General features: G+C 38.4%; 1 protein-coding gene and 1 pseudogene across 1 annotated transcript; both read left to right on the top strand.

The window, feature by feature from the left end:
• Positions 1-874: 874 nt before the first annotated feature.
• LOC113904908 lies at positions 875-1,808 on the top strand (annotated as a pseudogene).
• A 9,621-nt stretch (positions 1,809-11,429) lies between these two features.
• Positions 11,430-12,389, top strand: LOC113904754 (olfactory receptor 51F1-like). The gene has a single exon (XM_027561847.1). The coding sequence runs from the start codon at positions 11,430-11,432 to the stop codon at positions 12,387-12,389; it is 960 nt and encodes a 319-aa protein (XP_027417648.1).
• Positions 12,390-16,191: the final 3,802 nt, after the last annotated feature.

Raw genomic sequence — 16,191 nt, 5'->3', positions numbered from 1 at the left:
TTTGGCCATACTGTGTGGCCTGTGGGATCTTAGTTCCCCAGCCAGGGATCTAAGGATCAAACCCCAATCCCCCTGCATTGGAGGCATGGAATCTTAAACATTGGACCACCAGGGAAGTCCCACTTATCTCATTTTCAGTTGAGAAAATTGCCATATTGGAGATACATGAGAATTATAAATAATTTATAATTAGCTGAAGTAAAACTATATTATGATATAAATAAAATATTTAAATATAAAGTAATAATGTGAGATTTAATACAATTACTTTTCATTTGTCAACATTCAAGTTACATTAATGTTCTGGAAAATGTTAAGTATCAAAAAATGCATAAAAACATGTACATAGTGATGTACATTTGTCATTTTGCTTTGGACTCCAATGTGGTTTGACACAGCTCTGGTTCAGAATTTTGATGTTCTGTTTGTCATGGATATTTTTGCATTGGTTTTGACTTTTTTAAATATTGCATAAAAATGTTATCTATCCAATTGCTGTGAGTTGTGTGTGTGTGTGTGTTTTTTTTTTTTTAGCACCATCCTTATATTCCATTCCCAAGGCAAATGTTTTACTTGCCTCACCCTAGCTTCAGTCCTGCTGTTCATAGCATATGCTAAGTATGACAGAGTAGGAAAAATGAGAGGTTTGAGTCACACTTGTCTGTTACTTGTTTAATGGGTTAATTTAATCTAGCTGAAATTTATCTGTAAAATAAAGATGATAGATAAAAGCTACCTCTAACTCTGTAGGGACTACATGAGGTATAATAATTAGAACAATTATCAGAATATCTGACAGACAGTAGTTTCGACTCAATGAAATGTATCATTGCAGGAACTAAGTGAAGGAGAATACCATGTCACTCAGGCCACCATGCTGTCAATTGGTAATTCCACTTCCCCAACTTTCTTCTTGACTGGAGTTCCAGGGCTAGAAGCTTTTCACATCTGGTTTTCTATCCCCTTTTGCTGCCTTTGTGTGATTGCCCTTTTGGGGAATAGCACCGTCCTGTATGTAGTGATCACAAACTCCAGCCTCCATGAGCCCACGTACTACTTCCTCTCCATGCTCTCCACCACCGACATTGGCATAACTATTTCCTCTCTTCCCACAACACTTGGTGTCCTCTGGTTCAATGCCAGGGTCATCAGCCTGGATGCTTGCATTCTGCAGATGTTCTTTCTGCATGGATTCACCCTCGTGGAATCTTCTGTGCTTTTGGCCATGGCTTTTGATTGCTTTGTTACCATCTGCAACCCCCTAAGATATGCTATGATTCTAACCAACTCTAGAATCATCAAAGCTGGTGTGGTAATTTTTGTACGAATGCTGGTCAACCTGATGCCCTTGCTCCTGCTCCTTAAGAGGTTATCCTTCTGTGGTCCTAATGTGCTTTCTCACTTCTATTGCTACCACCCTGATGTGATTAAGTGTTCTTGCTCAAGTATCAAGGTCAACAGTATCTGTGGTTTAGTTGCTCTCATTCTGACCTCAGGTATAGATATTCCCTGCATTTCCTCTCCTACATGCTGATCATCAAGTCCATCCTTAGCATTGCCTCCCCAGAGGAAAGGCAAAGGCTTTCGGCACTTGCATCTCTCACATTGGGGCTGTTGCCATCTTCTACATCCCCTGGGTCATCTTGGCTTCAGTACATCGGTTTGGGCAGAGTGCTCCTCCATATGTCCATACACTGATGTCAAATCTCCATTTTCTATTCCCCCCAGTGCTGTACCCTATTATATATAGTGTGAAGACCAAACAAATCCGTAAAGCTTTCTACAAACTATTTCCAAACACAGAGTAGCGAGTCTGATCATGCAATGTCCTAGATAGAAATAACCTTACTTTCTTCCTCCCTTCCTTCAACATTTTATTGTGAGTAACATTACACTTTTCCTTAGTGGTGGTAATACAAGTTTATATAAGAAACATCCTTGTCCTCTATAGTCTAGTTTATATAGTCTAGTGTCAGGGACATAAAGTTAAATATATATATATATAATAATGGCAGTGAATAGGAGTGTTACCATAGAATTATATCCAGAAGGCTATATGACACTGAATAAAATATCTAGATCATATTGCAGATTCAAAGAATTGTTTGAAGAGCTAACTACTTGAACTAAGAATAATACATAACATGTAAAAACGTAAGGATCTTCCAGGCCCAGGGCACAGGTCTCTGCAGTCAATGAAATGTGACATAGCCTGATACACCAAGGATTGTACATGGTTACTATAGCTGGAGTAAGGGATGCGTGAGATGGTGAAAGGAGTAAGAGAGGTTATATGTGAGGTTATTTTATAAAGTGACAGTATGAAAGCTTGAAGAACAATCAAATGGAATTGGAAGTTTTATTAGATTCTCTTTTTAAAAACATCCATGATGCCATGGAAAAAAAAATCTCTCTTTATTCTTCTGATTTGAGGGAATCTAATAAATGTTAATCTTCAATCCCTTAATGTCATATAAATGTATTTTATTGTCCTGGTTTAAACATAGGGATTCTATAGTTTTGGTATTATGATCTACTATTGCTGAACTTGAATTCTAAAATTTCTAGCACCAGCTCTAATTCTTAAGTACTCAAGGGTAGATAATGAAGATTACAAGACTCTAAGAGGGAAGATCCAGTGTAGAAGGAAATGACAACTCACTCCAGTATTCTAGCCTGGGAAATTCCATGGGCTTTGGAGTCTGGAGTACTACACTCCATGGAATCACAAAGAGTTGAAAATGACTGAGCAACTGACACACAAAGGAAAAGACAGAAACGGTAGTAAAATTTTCTCAACATTCAGAAAACGAAGATCATGGCATCTGGTCCCATCACTTCATGGGAAATACATGGGGAAACAGTGGAAACAGTGTCAGACTTTATTTTTGGGGGCTCCCAAATCACTGCAGATGGTGACTGCAGCCATGAAATTAAAAGACGCTTACTCCTTGGAAGAAAAGTTATGACCAACCTAGACAGCATATTCAAAAGCAGAGACGTTACTTTGCCAACAAAGGTTCGTCTAGTCAAGGCTATGGTTTTTTCCAGTGGTCATGTATGGATGTGAGAGTTGGACTGTGAAGAAGGCTGAGCGCCAAAGAATTGATGCTTTTGAACTGTGGTGTTGGAGAAGACTCTTGAGAGTCCCTTGGGCTGTCTTAACCAAAGGATGTAGATGGAGAATCTAGTTAGATTCTAAACTATTTGAATTCAATAGTGGTGGACTTTTCATTCTTTAACACTGACATTAGATTTCAAACATTAATTTGGTTCATTTCTGTTGTTGAAGTATCAGTCCAGACACTTGGAGGTACAGAGTGGGGGTGGTGGTTCCAGGAAGAACTACAATGCTTGAATTAAATCCCACTAACACTTTCTGCCGTTAAGAGTTCTTACACAAGGAATAATAGCCAAATATACATTAAAGGAAAATAGCTAAATGGGAACACATTATTAGATTTATTGCTAGCTAGGCAAACAAGTGGAGAAAGCAATGGCACCCCACCCCAGTACTCTTGCCTGGAAAATCCCATAGATGGAGGAGCCTGGTGGGCTGCAGTCCATGGGTTCGCAAAGACTCAGACACGACTGAGCAACTTCACCTTCCTTTTTCACTTTCATGCATTGGAGAAGGAAATGGCAACCCACTCCAGTGTTCTTGCCTGGAGAATCCCAGGGACGGGGGAGCCTGGTGGGCTGCTGTCTATGGGGTCGCACAGAGTTGGACACAACTGAACCAACTTAGCAGCAGCAGCAGCAGCAGGCAAACAAGACACCCTCTATCGATGTGAGGCTTCTCTATAAAGGAGATACATGATATCTGGGTGTGAATTTTCACTTTTCCTATGGATCTAGAATTTCTAGGTCCATACAGTAGTCTGTGTCCATTGCTCAACTGGCCACAGTGACAAGGATGACAAATTCTCTCCAGAGTCTAGATCCTTACACTGAATACCACAGGAAAATGGCAAGTAAGACAGCAAGAACACATACACATGAAAACTAATCATTTACCCAAAGTGACCTCAGCTGCTAGCAAAATTGGACCCAATTAACATAAAATACAAAATTCTCCAAGTCAGGCTTCAACAGTACGTGAACCGTGAACTTCCAGATGTTCAAGCTGGATTTAGAAAAGACAGAGGAACCAGAGATGAAACTGCCAACATCTGTTGGGTCATCAAAAAAATAAAAGACTCCCACAAAAACATCTACTTCTGCTTTGACTATGCCAAAGTCTTCAACTGTGTTCATCACCACAAACTCTGGAAAATTCTTAAAGAGATGGGAATACCAGACCACCTGACCTTCCTCTTGAGAAATCTGTATGCAGGTCAGGAAGCAACAGTTATAATTCAACATGGAACAACAGACAGGTTCCAAATAGGGAAAGGAGTATGTCAAGGCTGTATACTGTCACCCTGCTTATTTAACTTATATGCAGATGAAGCACAAACTGTAATCAAGATTGCTGGGAGAAATATCAATAACCTCAGAAACGCAGACGACACTACCCTTATGGCAGAAAGCAAAGAAGAACTAAAGAGCCTCTTGATGAAAATGAAAGAGAAGAGTGAAAAAGTTGGCTTAAAACTCACATTCATTTAAAAAGATCATACACCATGATCAAGTGGGCTTTATCCCAGGGATGCAAGGATTCTTCAATATCCACAAATCAATCAATGTAATACACCACATTAACAAATTGAAAAATAAAAACCACATGATTATCTCAATAGATGCAGAGAAAGCCTTTGACAAAATTCAACATCCATTTATGATAAAAACTCTCCAGAAAGCAGGAATAGAAGGAACATACCTCAACATAATAAAAGCTATATATGACAAACCCACAGCAAACATTATCCTCAATGGTGAAAAATTGAAAGCATTTCCTCTAAAGTCAGGAACAAGACAAGGGTGCCCACTTTCACCATTACTATTCAACATAGTTTTGGAAGTTTTGGCCACAGCAATCAGAGCAGAAAAAGAAATAAAAGGAATCCAAATTGGAAAAGAAGAAGTAAAACTCTCACTATTTGCAGATGACATGATCCTCTACATAGAAAACCCTAAAGATTCCACCAGAAAATTACTAGAAATAATCAATGACTATAGTAAAGTTGCAGGATATAAAATCAACACACAGAAATCCCTTGCATTCCTATACACTAATAATGAGAAAGCAGAAAGAGAAATTAAGGAAACAATTCCATTCACCATTGCAACGGAAAGAATAAAATACTTAGGAATATATCTACCTAAAGAAACTAAAGACCTATATATAGAAAACTATAAAACACTGGTGAAAGAAATCAAAGAGGACACTAATAGATGGAGAAATATACCATGTTCATGGATTGGAAGAATCAATATAGTGAAAATGAGTATACTACCCAAAGCAATTTATAGATTCAACGCAATCCCTATCAAGCTACCAACAGTATTCTTCACAGAGCTAGAACAAATAATTTCACAATTTGTATGGAAATACAAAAAACCTCAAATAGCCAAAGCGATCTTGAGAAAGAAGAATGGAACTGGAGGAATCAACCTACCTGACTTCAGGCTCTACTACAAAGCCACAGTTATCAAGACAGTATGGTACTGGCACAAAGACAGAAATATAGATCAATGGAATAAAATAGAAAGCCCAGAGATAAATCCACGCACATATGGACACCTTATCTTTGACAAAGGAGGCAAGAATATACAATGGATTAAAGATGATCTCTTTAACAAGTGGTGCTGGGAAATCTGGTCAACCACTTGTAAAAGAATGAAACTGGACCACTTTCTAACACCATACACAAAAATAAACTCAAAATGGATTAAAGATCTAAACGTAAGACCAGAAACTATAAAACTCCTAGAGGAGAACATAGGCAAAACACTCTCCGACATACATCACAGCAGGATCCTCTATGACCCACCTCCCAGAATATTGGAAATAAAAGCAAAAATAAACAAATGGGACCTAATTAACCTTAAAAGCTTCTGCACATCAAAGGAAACTATTAGCAAGGTGAAAAGACAGCCTTCAGAATGGGAGAAAATAATAGCAAATGAAGCAACCGACAAACAACTAATCTCAAAAATATACAAGCAACTCCTACAGCTCAACTCCAGAAAAATAAACGACCCAATCAAAAAATGGGCCAAAGAACTAAATAGACATTTCTCCAAAGAAGACATGCAGATGGCTAACAAACACATGAAAAGATGCTCAACATCACTCATTATCAGAGAAATGCAAATCAAAACCACTATGAGGTACCATTTCACACCAGTCAGAATGGCTGCGATCCAAAAGTCTACAAATAATAAATGCTGGAGAGGGTGTGGAGAAAAGGGAACCCTCTTACACTGTTGGTGGGAATGCAAACTAGTACAGCCACTATGGAGAACAGTGTGGAGATTCCTTAAAAAACTGGAAATAGAACTGCCTTATGATCCAGCAACCCCACTGCTGGGCATACACACTGAGGAAACCAGAAGGGAAAGAGACACGTGTACCCCAATGTTCATCGCAGCACCATTTATAATAGCCAAGACATGGAAGCAACCTAGATGTCCATCAGCAGATGAATGGATAAGAAAGCCATGGTACATATACACAATGGAGTATTGCTCAGCCATTGAAAAGAATACATTTGAATCAGTTCTAATGAGGTGGATGAAACTGGAGCCTATTATACAGAGTGAAGTAAGCCAGAAGGAAAAACATAAATATAGTATACTAACGCATATATATGGAATTTAGAAAGATGGTAACAATAACCCGGTGTACGAGACAGCAAAAGAGACACTGATGTATAGAACAGTCTTATGAACTCTGTGGGAGAGGAGAGGGTGGGAAGATTTGGGAGAATGGCAATGAAACATGTAAAATATCGTGTGGGAAACGAGTAGCCAGTTCAGGTTCGATGCACGATGCTGGATGCTTGGGGCTGGTGCACTGGGATGGCCCAGGGGGATGGTATGGGGAGGGAGGAGGGAGGAGGGTTCGGGATGGGGAACACATGTATACCTGTGGCGGATTCATTTTGATATTTGGCAAAACTAATACAATTATGTAAAGTTTAAAAATAAAATAAAATTAGGGAAAAAAAATTCACATTCAGAAAACTAAGATCATGTCATCTGGTCCCATCACTTCATGGGAAATACATGGGGAAAGAGTGACAGGCTTTATTTTGGGGAGCACCAAAATTACTGCAGATGGTGACTACAGCCATAAAATTAAAAGATGCTTACTACTTGGAAGAAAAGAAATGACCAACATAGACCGCATATTAAAAAGCAGAGACATTACTTTGCCAACAAAGGTCCATCTAGTCAAGGCTATGGTTTTTCCAGTAGTCATGTATGGATGCGAGAGTTGGACTATAAGGAAGGCTGAGCACCAAAGAATTGATGCTTTTGAACTGTGGTGTTGGAGAAGACTCTTGAGAATCCCTTGGACTGCAAGGAGATCCAACCAGTCCATCCTAAAGGAAATCAGTCCTGAATATTCATTGGAAGGACTGATGTTGAAGCTGAAAGTCCAATACTTTGGCCACCTGATGTGAAGAGCTGACTCATTTGAAAAGACCCTGATGTTGGGAAAGTTTGAGGGCAGGAGGAGAAGGGGATGACAGAAGATGAGATGGTTGGATGGCATCACCTACTCAATGGACATGAGCTTGAGTAAACTCCAGGAGTTCGTGATGAACAGAAGCCTGGCATGCTTCAGTCCATGGGGTTGCAAAGAGTCAGACATGACTGAGTGACTGAACTGAACTGAACATACCAGAAAGTATCCCATTTATTGGGCAAAAGCAAGTGAGTAGCTGGAGAGAGATGGATTTGAGAATGGATATATCATCATCCCTATGGATCAATATGGTAGTGAAAAGACAGAGGCTTGGAGACTGAAGTACATGTTTTCTTCTCTCTTCATTGTCTTCATAATTGTTCCAGTGAAAATTGATTTGCTTTCTTCTTTTTCTAGCATACTGATAATCTAGACATAATAATATGCATCTCTCTATTCCCCAGTGCCTACAACAATGCCTAAGCTTTCCTTTTATATGGATGATTTGGTTTATTTTGCTTTGCAGTATTGTCTCTGTGGACCACTGGTCACTCAAGTTAGCAGCTAAAACCCTTCTGGGATTACACAGCACTGTATTATATTAATAGATGGAGATAGCAGTATTTCTGCTTTTCTATATATGCAGCCCCAGCAATATTCACATTTTACCAATGGCTCCACAGTTCAATTCCACTTTACTATAAAATCAATGGCTCCAGAGCTGTAACTCATTCACTCTCTGCTGATAAAGACAGAGAAGGCTTGTTTTTCCCCATAAAGCTGGTAAGAAGCTAGAGAAAGGGGGTTGTTGTATTGATTTTATGCTTTGTGTTCTATTTATAATTGTTTAAATGAGCCTACAAAAAAGTCAGATAACATTAGGTTTTACCCTGTCCTCAGAGATTCATATAACACAGTCATTTGAGCCTTTCTACTTTATAGTCAAATATTATGATGATGATTTTCTCAGATTGAATGTTATCTTGAGAACTGGCAATTCAAAGGGAACTATAGAAAACTAGCATAAAGGGAAGAGCAACACGTATACTTGTTGCGGGGAATTCACTTTTAGGAAGTAAGTTTTACCTAATATTTTTTAAAGCTTGATTGAGAAATACTAATGTTATACTAACTAATATTGCTATTCTTTGATGTTAAGTTTTCCTAGAATTTATTTTGACACTGGAAATTTATTACTTTAAACTTATTTTTTTAATTGCAATTGAACAAAAATTCATAATATTTTTAAGTTGCCCTTTCTATTTCTTGAGTGTCTATTGAAAAAGTCTATTGTATACTCAAACCAATATTCATTGACTAATACTCTCTGAAGAGCAGTAATTTCCTCCTGATAATTCAGTTAAGAAAAAAAGCACTGGTTAATAAGAAACAAAATTCTAACATATGCTGAAACATGGATGACTCTTGAGGACATTATTTCTAGTGAGATAAGCCAGTCACAAAAGAAAAAATATTGTATGATTCCCTTATATGAGACACTTAAAGCAGTCAAAATCACAGAGACAGAAAATAAAATGGTGGTTGCCAGGGACTTGGAAAAGGGGGGACTGAGGAGTTATTGTTTAATGGATACAGAGTTTCAATTTTACAAGATGAAACAGTCATGGAGATGGATGATAGTGATGGTTGCATGGCATTATGAATGCATTTAAATCCACTGAAATGCACACTTTAAAACGATTAGGATGGTAAATTTTATATTAGTTGTTCAGTTCAGTTCAGCCCATCAGTCGTGTCTGACTCTTTGTGACCCCATGAACTGCAGCACGCCAGGCCTCCCTGTCCATCACCAACTCCAAGAGTTTACCCAAACTCATGTCCATTGAATCGGTGATGCCATCCAGCCATCTCATCCTCTGTCGTCCCCTTCTCCTCCTGCCCTCAACATTTCCCAACATCAGGGTCTTTTCAAATGAGTCAGCTCTCCACATCAGGTGGCCAAAGTACTGGAGTTTCAGCTTTAGCATCAGTCCTTCCAGTGAACACCCAGGTCTGATTTCCTTTAGGATGGACTGGTTGAATCTCCTTGAGTCCAAGGGACTCTCAAGAGTCTTCACCAACACCACAGTTCAAAAGCATCAATTCTTCAGTGCTCAGCTTTCTTTATAGTTCAACTCTAACATCCATACATGACTACTGAAAAAACCATAGTCTTGACTAGATGGACCTTCTTTGACAAAGTAATGTCTCTGCTTTTTAATATGCTGTCTAGGCTGGTCATAACTTTTCTCCCAAGGAGCAAGTGTTCTTTTAATTTCATGGCTGTAATTACCATCTGCAGTGAAATGTTAGTTGTATTTGACCACAATTTTAAAAATTGTGGAACAAAACAAAAACTAGTAGCACTAGTGATAACTGTCCCACAGAGCCTTACACCAACTTATCCACGTGAACTTACCCTCTAGTGTCAGTGGATGTGCTGATCCTCATCTTTGTGAGGGCTAATTATTTGGTTGGCAAAAAATTAATTCTGTGTTTTCCATAACAGCTTACAGAAGACCCAAAAGAACTTTTTGGCCAACCCAATACTGTCATGCTTTATATTCAATCTCCACAGTTGTAAAGAACCTACCTGCCGATTCAGGAGATGCAGGCATTGTGGGTTCAATCCCTGGGTCAGGAAGATCCCCCCCTGGAGTAGGAAGTAGCAACCCACTCCAGCATTCTTGCCTGGAAAATTCTATGGACAGAGGAGTCCTGAGGGCTACAGTCCACAGAATCGCAAATAGACACACAGTTTCCTTAGGGAATTTTCTATGCCAATTAACTCCTGTCATTCTATAGTTTTAATCTCTTACTACGTAACATTTTTAACCTTAGTTTATAAATATGCTCAGTTCTTTTTCCTATATTACAAATATCCTCTATCCACCTTATGGTCACCCTTAGTCATGGCTTATTTTTCTCCTTGCTTTTACTGACAAGTTTCCAAAAGTAATATGTACCATGCCTCCAGGACTTTTCCATTTATTCCCCAAGCCACTGTGGCAGATTCTCAGCTTTCATTGCTGGATTTCAGCTAGTTTTTTTTTGTTTGTCTTTGTTTCTTAGGGTCATTCATGTGTTCTCAGCAGCATTTGACATTTTTGATCCTTAGAAGACCCACTCAAGCAGTTCAGTACTATTGTTCATGTAACACCCAGACATGACACTAGACTCTCTTGGTTTTAGTGGTTCCAGGAAGGCTATCCAGCCTCATCTTGCTTTATTTAGTCTATATAGTCCTTTCCAATAACTTCTATCAAATTCCATCTTTATTGGTTTTCTCTTATAGAAATCTCCTCCCTGAAGGTATTCATCCACAGTACTGGACTAACATGGCACTGGATTAACAAGCACTCCTGTGCTTCCAAACATGTATTACTAGCAAAAATCTGGAAAGGTTTGCCGGGAAAGTCATGCCCACATGGGCACAGCAGACTCAACATCTTTAGCTGAATTTCCCTTTGTCATTTCTTACATAAGATATTCAAAATTGAATATTCAATGTATTGATTTTCCTAACTCACTATCATTTAATCTTATGATGGAGCTAAAAATTCTATCAATATAGAAAATAATTACTATGAAACTATATGGAACTATTTGGATGTATTTTCTTAAATTTAAGAATAAATATGTTTTATATATATATACAGTGAATGCTATAAATCAAACTCTGTTTTATATATATATATATATATATATATATATATATATATATAAAATATAAATAATCACTTACCCATGACCTTAAATAACTCTCTTAACCAAGAGAACATTTATCTAGATATCTTCATGTAACAATATAATGTATTATTTCTATAGGATGTGTGCATTGTGAAGATAAATGCTACCAGTCCAGGAAAACATGGAAATCTTAGGTAATTCAACATCTAAATTTCCAACTTTCTTGTTGACTGGAATTCCTGGCCTAGAGTTTGCCCATGCTTGGGTCTCCATTCCCTTCTGCTGTCTTTATGCCACTGCCCTTTCTGGGAACAGCATGATCCTGCTTGTCATCATCGCCCAGCAGAGTCTCCACGAGCCCATGTACTATTTCCTCTCCATGCTGTCAGCTGCTGACTTGGGTTTGACTGTTTCTACAATGTCAACCACATTAGGTATCCTCTGGTTTGATGCAAACGAAATCAGTCTAGATATGTGCATTATCCAGATGTTTTTTCTTCATGGGTTTGCCTGCACAGAATCTGGGGTGCTGGTGGCTATGGCCTTTGACCGCTGTGTGGCCATCTGTGATCCTCTGAGGTACACTAGCATTCTCACTAGTTATAGAATCATTCAGATGGGTCTCTTGATGGTTATACGCACTGTAGTATTAATTGTACCACTACTTTTGCTTCTTAAGCCCCTCAATTTTTGTGGCAGGAATGTGCTTTCCCACTCCTACTGCTATCATCCAGATGTGATTAAATTAGCATGTTCAGATACTCGGGCCAATAGCATCTGTGGATTAATTGATCTCATCCTGACCACAGGAGTAGATACACCATGCATTGTCCTGTCTTATATCTTGATCATTCACTCAGTTCTCAGTATTTCCTCCCCTCAAGAACGACACAAAGTTTTTAGCACCTGTGTCTCCCACCTTGGAGCAGTTTCTATTTTCTACATCCCCATGATTAGCTTGTCATTGGTGCATCGCTATGGGCGATCAGCCCCCAAAGTGGTCCATTCAATGATGGCCAATATGTACCTGCTTTTTCCTCCTGTGCTCAACCCCATCATCTACAGTGTAAAAACAAAGCAGATTCGCAAGGCTATACTCAGTCTTCTTCTTATGAAATAGACAGAGATAATTAAGTTTGAGAAAATCATGATAGAAGTGGCTTTCACTGTAGAAAAGCAGTTCTGGTAGGTTACTGTCTTTGGGACATTTTTTTTTTTTCTCATCTTTCCATTTGTTCAACAAATATTTGGTAAGCATTTTTGATTTTCAGTCATAAAATACATATATAATATACCTTAAGGAATTTAGAGTCCAATAATAGAAGCAGAAAAATAATAATAATGAAATAATTTAAGTAATGACTATAGTAACTAACATTTATTGTCCATTTTATACTAAACATTCTATTAACTGCATTTAATATATACTATTTATTCTTCAAAACTGCTCATTGAAATGATTAATTATATTTTAGAGGTGAAGAAACAGACAAAGACACTTGGGCCATCAAAGGCAAGACATCTAACAGAGCAGGATTGAGGCTTGAATTCACGCTTTTTGTATCTTAGATACTGTGTTCTTCACACACGTATTGTGTACTCTTCCAAAAGCAATGACAAAAATGTCACAAGATCAGAAGAAGGAACTGGTCTTCACATCTGTGTATCATGCATTTAAAATATTGTAATGAATTTCTAGCAGTATATTTTAGCTTTTAGTCTTTATTCATAATTAATAGTACAAAAAGTAGAAATAGGTATGCCATGGCATGCAAGCCATAGGTCATTATCTAGTACTGAACAACCAATAGAAAGTCTGCAAGGATTAGAGACATTAGCTAATTCACTACAGCAATTTAGAGAACTGGAGAGAACATGAAGTGGCATGTAAGGACCTTTGAGGTAGAATTTGTTAACTTTCTTGTGTTCAAAGGTCCTTTTGAAACCTAATGAAATCTATCAACCCTTTTCCAGAGAACAATCACATATAAAAGAATTCATATTATTTTCCATAGAATGTCAGAGGATTCACAAAATGCCATGAAGGGCCTACATGACTCTCTTAGTCAAAGAACCAAAGTAAAGAATTCATAATTTTTAGGCTATAAATGGTGATACACAGCTGGACTTAAAAAGTTTTGTTCCTGAAAAGAGATTATGATAACAATATCAATTTACGAGATAGAAACTTAAAACTCAGTTGCACAAAATGGTTGAAAAATACGGAGGAAAAGGGAGATGGAAACCTGATGGGAGACCCATCAATATTATTGCTGTTGGATAAGTGGTCCAAGATAGGAGGGATGAGCCATGAATCCCAGAAACACTGGGGGCAGCTGTGAGCTGGAGCCAACTCACACTAGTTTTCCGAAGCCATAGTGTGCATCTCTTCTCAACTCCGCCTTAATGATGCCACATTGACAGCTAGAATCACCACTGATACTATGGCATTGGTAAATACTGCAAGTGAGTTTTGTTTCTTTTTTCCTAGCATTTCAGTTTGCCAGCACACCAGTGACTGGGGTCTGTCTCATATTTGGCTTTGTGAAAAGCAATAGAAACTAGAAGATAATGCCTTAAAATCTAATGTGTGAAGTAGTTATAGAGACAAAAATATTATAAAATAATGTATGAAGTGTTGTGATAGTTGCTAATACAAAATTATACCCCTTATGTGTGCTGCCTTCTAAGCTGAAAATGTTTCCAAAGGTAAATGGAGAAGAGTATTCTGCAAGCAATTCTGTGGAACAATGTAAGAGGTATTGTGTCACCATTTTACTCTTATGGAAGAATACTCTCCTGAATTTTAAATTCATAGGTCCTATCTAGGCACAGCATCAAAGAATATGAAAACACAAAATATTTCCTTCTCTTTCCTTCTGATTTTTTCCCTCCATCACATTCTTCCAAGTGAATTTAGGTTACAAGATTTTCATTAGTTGCTTAAAGAACATCTTTTACTTGAACAATATTATTTTAAGAAGAATTGATTTATGGATTTGGTTTAGAAATTCCACTGTTATTCCTGAATTGTATATATAGGGAACTTTTGTTCTGACAGTTCTACATGCCTGTTTCCTGCATAGAGTTTCAAAAATATAAAACACACAAAAATGTTAAATTTGAGGAACTTTTACTTTGAAATGCCCAAAGGACTATAGCATTATAAAGTGTAATCCTAGCTAAACCTGCTAAAGAAAAGATTCTATATCTCTTTGGATAATTCTGGCTGGACCTGAACGTGTGCGCACACACACAAACACACACACACACACACACATACACAAGATGATGGGAAGGGAGAAATATATTTGGGGATTTCATGAGGTGCAAGCAGAAACTTGGATAATTTTATTTAGTTTGAGTTGTATTGGTCTACAAATTATATAGGATACTACATATGCATGCTGCTGCTGCTAAGTCGCTTCAGTTGTGTCCAACTCTGTGTGACCTCATAGATGGCAGCCCACCAGGCTCCTCTGTCCCTGGGATTCTCCAGGCAAGAGTACTGGAGTAAGTTGCCATTTCCTTCTCCAATGCATGCATGAATGCTAAGTTACTTCAGTCGTGTCCGACTCTGTGCTACCCTATGGACAGCAGCCCACCAGGCTTCTCTGTCCATGGAATTCTCTAGGCAAGAATACTGGAGTGGATTGCCATTTCCTTCTCCACATATACATGCTGCTGCTACTGCTGCTGCTGCTAAGTTGCTTCAGTCGTGTCCGACTCTGTGCAACCCTATGGACAGCAGCCCTCCAGGCTCCCCTGTCCCTGGGATTCTCCAGGCAAGAATACTAGAGTGGGTTGCCATTTCCCTCTCCAATGCGTGAAGGTGAAAAGTGAAAGTGAAGTAGCTCAGTCCTGTCCAACTCTGAGCAACCCCATGGACTGCAGCCTACTGGACTCCTCCTTCCACGGGATTTTCCAGGCAAGAGTACTGGAGTGGGGTGCCATCAGTAAAGGAGGTTGACTTGTGCTTCACGTAGATGCAGAGTGGACTTGAGGTAAATTTACTAAATTAGCATTCTAATAAAATTCAGTACTTCAAGGAGACCCCATTTAAAAGATACTCAGGAGAATCTTGTAGATCAGAGTACCTCATTCCCTAGGTCACAGGTAAAAATGAAAGAAGCTGGAAAGGGGAAAAAAAGAAGCTATGTGAATGTGAAGGCATAACATTGTTTCACTATGTTTTTCTATGCCTTACATATGCCCTGATTCTTTCATTTATGTACATCTGTTGTGTTCTGTCTTTCCCTTTTTCCAATTCTGTCCAGTAATTCCAATTTGATGAATTTATGGAAAAAATTAAAATTTTTCCTGCAGAAGGATGGATCTAGTTGACATCTCTCAGCCTGGAAATAAGTTGCTTGCTTATCTACTTCATTGGCCAGGATTCTAAGTAGGCTTGAATTCAAATTCTCACCATTCCGCTAATGTAAGAGGTTAACTCCACATTGAATCTTACTACTTCCCACTCTACAATATCACATTCATTCCTCTTTGGTTTTTAATCTACATTGTATTCAAATTCTACCTCTTCTATGAAGCATTCTTTAACAAACATAATAAAGCAGCTGACAAAAGTGGGCAAACTGCTATCAGTAGATTACATAAAGCCACAAGACCCACCCTTGAGTGTGTCCTTGAAGAGGGCCTAGAGTACATGACATTCAAAGGCTATTAAGGAATGACATGTGAAGATAATAGCATCACTAAGAAGTTGAGAAGTGGCTGTCCTCTGCTGACCAGGAGTGACCACTGGAGATGCAGTCATAGAGCCAGGCTCATTAATATCCAGGCTCATTAATATCCATGCCTTGACATAACAGAGGCCAGATAGCAGTGATTAATCAGAAAAAACCAGGAGGCTGCAATTATAAGAACCCCCAAAGTCTGAAGGGTAGACAAGAGAGCTTAAC

The sequence above is a fragment of the Bos indicus x Bos taurus genome, chromosome 15, assembly GCF_003369695.1.
Source record: "Bos indicus x Bos taurus breed Angus x Brahman F1 hybrid chromosome 15, Bos_hybrid_MaternalHap_v2.0, whole genome shotgun sequence".
Lineage (NCBI taxonomy): Eukaryota > Metazoa > Chordata > Mammalia > Artiodactyla > Bovidae > Bos > Bos indicus x Bos taurus.
Note: the sequence above shows the minus strand (reverse complement) of the source record. Positions and strands in the feature narration are given on the sequence as shown.